Source organism: Cetorhinus maximus, chromosome 18 (genome assembly GCF_964194155.1).
Source record: "Cetorhinus maximus chromosome 18, sCetMax3.hap1.1, whole genome shotgun sequence".
Taxonomy (NCBI): Eukaryota; Metazoa; Chordata; class Chondrichthyes; order Lamniformes; family Cetorhinidae; genus Cetorhinus; species Cetorhinus maximus.
The window spans coordinates 97111369-97119572 of NC_135896.1; the positions used below are offsets into that span (position 1 = coordinate 97111369).

At 44.8% G+C, this 8204-nt stretch overlaps 1 protein-coding gene across 1 annotated transcript in view; it reads right to left on the reverse strand.

The window, feature by feature from the left end:
* Nucleotides 1–7376, reverse strand: part of LOC144693387 (rho GTPase-activating protein 11A-like) — a 58449-nt gene extending 51073 nt beyond the window's left edge. Inside the window, exon 1 of the mRNA XM_078563251.1 lies at nucleotides 7190–7376. Coding sequence (XP_078419377.1) covers nucleotides 7190–7312 — 123 coding nt within the window. The 5' untranslated portion in view covers nucleotides 7313–7376. The remainder of the gene's footprint in view (nucleotides 1–7189) is intronic.
* Between the last annotated feature and the right edge of the window lie 828 nt (nucleotides 7377–8204).

The following is an 8204-nucleotide window of genomic DNA, read 5'->3' on the forward strand; positions in this document are numbered from 1 at the left end:
CACAATACTCCAAAGTTGGTCTCACCAATGTCTTATACAACCTCACCATAACATCCCAACTCCTACACTCAATACTTTGATTTATGAAGGCCAGTATGCCAAAAGCTTTCTTTACAACCCTGTCTAACTGTGACGCCACTTTCAGGGAATCATGTATCTGAACTCCCAGATCCCTTTGTTCCTCCGCACTCCTCAGTGCCCTACCATTTACTGTGTATGTCCTACCTTAGTTTGTCCTTCCAAAATGCAACACCTCACACTTCTCTGCATTAAATTCCATCTGCCATTTTCTGGCCCATTTTTCCAGTTGGTCCAGATCCCTCTGCAAGCTTTGAAAGCCTTCCTCGCTGTCCACAACGCCTCCAATCTTAGTGTCAGCAGCAAACTTGCTGATCCAATTTACCACATTATCATCCAGATCATTGATATAGACAACAAACAACAATGGTCCCAGCACAGGTCCCTGAGGCACACCACTAGTCACAGGCCTCCAGTCTGAGAAGCAATCATCCACTACCACTCTCTGTCTTCTCCTACACAGCCAATTTCGAATCCAGTTTACAACCTCTCCATGGATACCAAGTGTCTGAACCTTCTGAACTAACCTCCCATGTGGGACCTTGTCAAAGGCCTTACTAAAGTCCATATAGACAACATCCACAGCCTTTCCTTCATCTACTTTCTTGGTAACCTCCTCAAAAAACTCTACAAGGTTCGTTAAACACGACCTACCACGCACAAAGCTATGCTGACTATCCTTAATCAGCCCTTGGCTGTCCAAATAATTGTATATCCGATCTCTCAGAACACCTTCCAATAATTTACCTACTACTGACGTCAGGCTCACTGGCCTGTAATTACCTGGTTTACTTTTGGAGCCTTTTTTAAACAACGGAACAACATGAGCTATTTATGGAATGCCAATTTTTTGCATTATGATTTTTTACAAAATGTGGATTTAAGTTTGTTTACTTCATTGCTGATTGCAAACTCTAGGCCAATATAAAAGAACAAATGCAGAAGACTATGTTGACCTGGTGTACTAATTTAAACTGATCAAAGGTTCATGGGATTCAGCAAAGCCCTATCACATCAGATCAACAAAGGTATCCCTTTTTGCAAAGAGGGCACCAAAAATATTTTAAGAGTTTTAGTGAAAATATGGAATTATGAACACAAACTTTCAAGTAAGTTACCAATGCAAGCACGTTACAGCCAATGAAGTACCCCTGAAGTATGATCAATGTGGTAACATAGGAGCCACAGTGAACTTGCACACAGCAAGGTCCCACAAACAGCAATGTGATAAATTATCAAATGGTCAGTTTTGGAGGGGTCGAAGGATAGAACAAAATGAGAATTTCCCTGCTCTTCCTCAAAACAGTACTGTGGGATCTTTTGTTTCCATTTGAGAGCAAAAGAGGCCTCTGTTAAATGTCTCATCCGAAAGGACAGTTCAGCACTGCCTCAGCGTAGGTTATGTATGCAAGTCCCTGAAGTAGGATATGAACATACAACCTGACTCAGTGTTAACACTGAGCCAAGACTGACACTCAATGGCCCTTATTTACAACAAAATAAGCATTCCTTTATGTACCTTAGATGGCAATACAGAAAAATGAGCTCACTTCATAGGAAAAATAATTATAAAGTGGATTCATTTATACAACATAATTCTTACAGTTCATTTGCATATTCTGGGCTATGGCAAACACCATATTTTCCAAAATATGAATACACGAAACTGAACTTGTACCACTTGAGGAAACTGGGTTCTTTAAATTCGACAGTTAGTAAAATTGTCCAAATATTGTGAACAATCTGCTAGATTTCTGGACCTTGATATGATTTAATGCATATTCATGTTCCTTCTATCCCACCAGTCACACTGTTACACAACTGAGCCTGCATTCACTTTTATAACCCATTTTTGAATTCATATACTGCCATGTTACGAATATGCATCACATCATTGAATTTTCAAAAAAGACTCAAATTTTTTCTGATATGTAACTGAATAGGAACTGCTGGCAAAGTCTGCATTAGTTCATTGACTTCATTCTGTGGCCCAAACACCAACAGTCTGAGTCAGCATTAAGGTTGTGAATTCAAATGAAACATTCTAGACCACATCCAATTTAAAATCAAAACTCGATCAAATTCTTAACAGAAAAAATCCTTCAACCTCCTAAATTCAGTTGGTACCTACTTGGATTAGTTGGGACAAATATGGGCACCCAGTATGTATAAATAACCACATTTAGCAAGTTTGGAAACAGTTGAACAAACAACAGGGAATGATGGGAGCTTCAGTTAAATTGGTTAAGAAGCAAAATTTGAAAATACTTATAAAAGGGCTTAGAATTACACAGGATTTAGTCTTATGTCCTGTGTTCACACTAAACCAAGGTAAATATTGATATTTCATTCCAGTTCTCTGCTTTCCCCTTGTCCAATGTAAACACTGCAGCTCATTGTAAAAATATCTTATTTGAAACCCATATAAACATTCTATTTATTTCATTTTAATGTACACGTCAGGCCTGCGATTCAATAAGTACATTGTAATTAGTTGAATTCGCTTCCCAACATTCAGTATTTCACTGGCTCTCTTTTCCCAGCCAATTTGAACGTTGTATTTCACTGACCTTCACACACTGAATTTCACTCGGACACCTACCCCTTCCAAACAATTTAACTATTGTATTTCACTCTGGAACTACCCATCCATGAAACTATATCACATTCAGAACTCCCATCTCCCTTACAATTAAAACATTGTGAGCAAAAATTGAGCTCCTCTGCCCTGCTTTTTGGGAGTTAAAGTGCCCTTCAAGCTCCAAAATGGTATCCTATGGCATACACACACTTTTGGGACACTGGTGGCAGAAGTCATTTTGGTAAGGATGTTAAAGCTCACACAAACAGCCGGTAGAATTATACAGCACTGGCAGATTGTGGCGTCACTCAGCATTTAATACTGATTTGACACTAGCGGTGGCATTTTGGAGTTCAATATTCCAGCTGACATCCTCTCAATCTTGTACAGCTGTACATGCGGGCAACAGCAGGAAAGACCCTCTTACAGTGCTATCTAAAAAAAAGCATCAACCACTAACAAGTTAATTGGTTGTTGATCTCTTCTGACTATTGCTTTAATTCTTTAAGTGTTTTGCGCTTTCTACAGTAGTTTAAAGTTGCCAAAGTCTACAGGGAGTGGTGTGGGCATGTGCTGAAGGACATTCTTGACAGCTGCACAATCAATTGCTCTCAGGCATGTGTGTACTAGCAGGCATTCCCCTTGGACTAACAGCACAATGGGGAGAATAAAAAAAGACACACAGTGCAGGAAAACCTGCTGGAATATGAATGAAGGGGCAGTGTGAGGAAGACCTTATCCATCCAGCATGTTCAGATGCAAACTTTCCCTCTTAAGCGGAACAACACAAGGCATCAGTGCTTAGTAAGTACGCCCTCAATGAAACCTGCCACCATCTGCAGCCACAACTACAAAGTCAGAGCAGGGCAAGGACCACACTGACAATGACTATGAAGGAGGCCATGCTGATGACCTGTTAAATATCTGACTCCCTCCAGGCTGGAGATATTTGCAACATTTCAATTTATTACTTATTGTTTATAAGGGCACAGAAATGATCCATTGAAAGCTAAATATATTTAATTATTTCTGGTCAGAAAAGCAGGAGGAGAAAGTATATGGATTCACTAGTTTTTCAGGGTTTCCCATGGTGTAGGGTGTCACTGAACATATGCACATTGCTTTGTGGACACACATGAAAATTCTGTCCTATAAGAGGAACCAAAAGGAAATCTACTCCCTCAACATTCAGTTGATGCATGACCATTGGCAGCGCATCATGCAGGTCAATTGCCCGGTATCCCAGCAGCAGTCATGATACATTCATTCTGCTGAAGTTTGCCATGCCAGCTGCATTAAGTCACCACAGCAAACCTAAAGGAGGCCACTGGGAAACAAGAGCTGTCAGCTGACCACATGTCTCAGGACTCTGAAATACAATCCATATATTGCCAATGCACTATATATTCAGTGTGCATGTCCATCAGCCCTTTTCTATACACTGCTCCATCGGAATCCTCAGCAGTACTTGCGTGTGACTTTACCTTCCAGGGAGCTGGCATCCCTGCTATTCTTTCCACCTCCAACCCTGGCTATAGTCACTCCTGCCCATGACTTACAATATGCAGATCCCACCTCCATGCCAACCTCTAAATTGCATTGAGTGCCAATATCTGTGTTGGTATCTGCAAGTGTGAGAACAAGTGTGTTATCATCACAGTCTTCTTGCTATTGCTCCACTGCCTGGCCAGGTTTCACTTCTTGGATATCTAAAAGGAAAGCGGTGCAAAGGTAAGGTTGTGATGAGGGGATGTGGGAAAGTAAAAAGGTGCATGTTTACATTATCTCCAGGTAAATCAGAAAAGTGTGTGGATTAAGGGGAAGGGGGATGCGAGGAGGATTAACCATGAGGATACCCTTATTTTTGATGGTTGCAGCCCCAGTGGCCATCCCAATAATGGCCAGCACTATCTCCTCCAAGAGGATGAAGCATATAGGGCATGCCTGTCCCTCTCAAGTTAACTCTGGTGCCTCGATTGTATGCCAACTCATCTTGCAAGAGACAAGTGTCATTAAGTGTTGTGCAACCTATTTTTAATTAATGTGGCTGTTATGTTAGAATAGCTGGCAGTGTGTGCAAGGTCTGCAGTGGTGCCAAGCGTGTGAGGGTGCAGTGGAACATATGAATGTCAGGTATGAGTCCTGATTGATAGAGATTGTTGATAGGTGAGTGATAGGGGTGTGGTGCATTGAGCAATGTCTGAGGCTAGTTTTGTAGTTGGTTAGATATGGAATTTGAAGTTGCACTCACTGACCTTAACCACTCCTGTGAGGTCACTGAACTTCTTGCAGCACTGTATCCAGGTCCTCAGAACATGACAATTGGCATTGGCCTCCATGGCTATCTGCCCCCCTGCCGTCTGAGCGTACGTCTGGAGGTCCTCCTGCAGATAGTGGACAACTCTCCTCTTTTCCGCTTCTGCAACCATTGCAGTACCCAAGAACCTTGGAGCCCACTCTTTCCTAATTTGTGCCATTCTTCAACATTTCACAGGTCAAGTTCCCTTTCTGGAGGACTGTCAGTGCCTGCTCCAGCCACATTGTACCCCCCTTTAATGGGCACAGGCTAGCTTTAAGTGGTCAAATACACTCATGATATTTCGACCCTAATAGTCAACAAGTTATCATTGGCTAGTAGCTGAAATCATTATATTGACAAGGCAGCAGGAAGCTGACACACTGCCTGCACTGTAATCAATGGGCAAAAGTTAATTTTGCATTGTAAACCCCACACCCGTTTTACGGGTTACCAAATTTAGCCTCCTTGTATTTCATATGGGCCAAATAGCGAGCATCGGGCTAGGAGGTGGACAATCAGACATGGTTCAAATGAAAAGAGGAGTACAACAGTCTGTGTATTGTCACCAAAATTATTCAATCTATACACAGAATAAATATTCAGAGTCAGGGATACTTCCAGGGGTGAAAATTGGAGGCAAGAACATAAACTTGCTCAGTACTACTTGCAGAATCAGAAGAGGCCTAACAAAATATCAGAGATCAAGTAAAATCTAGAAGTTTAGAATATGGATTGAGTGTGAACACCAAAAAGACGAAAACAATGGTGGTCAGAAGGAATACATTAGAAGAAACTAGTGTGAAAACAAATAGTTAGGTTTGTCTATTTAGGACAAATGATAACATTTGTGATGCAGAAGTCAGAAGAAGCATAGAGAAAGCCAGAAGTAATTTTGAGAAGAGGAAGGATGTGTTAACAACAAGGAAACTCAAGTTTGTAACAAGTAAAAACAACTCATGAGATGTTACATTCTATCCACTTTCCTTTAAGTCTCAGAAAGCTGGACAATAGGTAAAGATCTATGGAAGAAAGTAGAGGTCTTTGAAATGTGGTTGTTAAGGTGTATGTTTAGAATTCCACATACAGAGCATAAGAAAAATGAAGAGGTGCTTGAAATTGCAAATGAAAAAAGAACTTTAAAATGTGACATCCAGAAACGAAACGTCTGTAGTTCGGCCATTTTATCAGAGTTGAAAACCTACACAGATCTCTTCGAAGTGGGAGGAAGCAGAAAGAGGGATCAACCTAGGCACCGTGCCAACCCCTCATACTGCCAGTCTATTGTAAACATTGGAAAAACTCAGCAGGTCTAACAGCATCTGTGGGAAGACACTTCTTCAGTCATACGGACTCTGAACGTTAACTCTGTCTTTCCATCCACAGATACTGTCAGACCTGCTGAGTTTTTCCAGGATTTTCTGTTCTTGTTTCAGATTTCCTGCATCCGCAGTATTTTGCTTTTATCCTACTGTAAACATTAATGCTCACCAACCCCACCCCCCGAGTCTATTGTAAACATTCCTGTTCACTAACCCCCCCACCCCAGTTTATTGTAAACATTCCTGTTCACTAACCCCCCCCAGTCTATTGTAAACATTCCTGTTCACTAACCCCCCCCCAGTCTATTGTAAACATTCCTGTTCACTAACCCCCCCCCCAGTCTATTGTAAACATTCCTGTTCACTAACCCCCCCCCCAGTCTATTGTAAACATTCCTGTTCACTAACCCCCCCCCAGTCTATTGTAAACATTCCTGTTCACTAACCACCCCCCCCAGTCTATTGTAAACATTTCTGTTCACTAACCTCCCCCCCCCAGTCTATTGTAAACATTCCTGTTCACTAACCTCCCCCCCCCAGTCTATTGTAAACATTCCTGTTCACTAACCCCCCCCCCCCAGTCTATTGTAAACATTCCTGTTCACTAACCTCCCCCCCCCAGTCTATTGTAAACATTCCTGTTCACTAACCCCCCCCCAGTCTATTGTAAACATTCCTGTTCACTAACCCCCCCCCCAGTCTATTGTAAACATTCCTGTTCACTAACCCCCCCCCAGTCTATTATAAACATTCCTGTTCACTAACCCCCCCCCAGTCTATTATAAACATTCCTGTTCACTAACCCCCCCCCCAGTCTATTATAAACATTCCTGTTCACTAACCCCCCCCCCAGTCTATTATAAACCTGCTGTGTTACAATCAATCCCCCCCACCCTGGCCCTGATCTCTTACCCGGCCGAGCTCCCGGCCCTGTGTCCGCTCGTTGTTGATCCTGTTCCAGTTTTTCACTTTGATGCCATAAGCTCGGAGCTGCTGCACTGCGGCCAGTCTCAGCACATTCCTGTCGGCCTTCATGTCGGGGCTGGAGGCTGCGAGTGCGGTCAAGCAAAGTCCCCTCGTCCCGGTGTCCGATCGGCTCCTCTCCCCATCCGCGGCCGGGCCCTAACTCACTCCCCCCGTCCCAACTCCCCGCTCACTGCCCCCCTCCCGGGCTCTCGGACCCTCCCTCTCTCTCCCCTCCCTCTCCCTCTCTCTCCCCTCCCTCTCCCTCTCACTCCCCTCCCTCTCCCTCTCACTCCCTCTCCCTCCCCTCCCTCTCACTCCCTCTCCCTCCCCTCCCTCTCACTCCCCTCCCTCTCCCTCCCCTCCCTCTCCCTCCCCTCCCTCTCCCTCCCCTCCCTCTCACTCCCCTCCCTCTCCCTCTCACTCCCCTCCCTCTCCCTCTCACTCCCCTCCCTCTCCCTCTCACTCCCCTCCCTCTCCCTCTCACTCCCCTCCCTCTCCCTCTCACTCCCCTCCCTCTCCCTCTCACTCCCCTCCCTCTCCCTCTCACTCCTCTCCCTCTCACTCCCCTCCCTCTCCCTCTCACTCCCCTCCCTCTCCCTCTCACTCCCCTCCCTCTCACTCCCTCTCACTCCCCTCCCTCTCACTCCCCTCCCTCTCCCTCTCACTCCCCCCCTCCCGGGCACTCGGCCTCCCTCTTTCTCTCTCTCTCCCACACACTCCCCCCACCTCCCGGGCGCTCGGCCTCCCTCTTTCTTTCTCTCTCTCACTCTCGTCACTCAAACGGTGGCGCTGCTGAAGCGCGCGCTTGTGATTGGTCCGAGCCGTTTGAAATGCGGGCTGCGCGCGCAGTCTAACGGTCAGCGGGTATGTGCTGGGAAAGGGCGGACATCGTGAACAGTGGGGGGGTGGTGATGGGAAGGAAGAAGGGGGAAGAGGGAGGGGGATGGAAATGAGGAGGGGG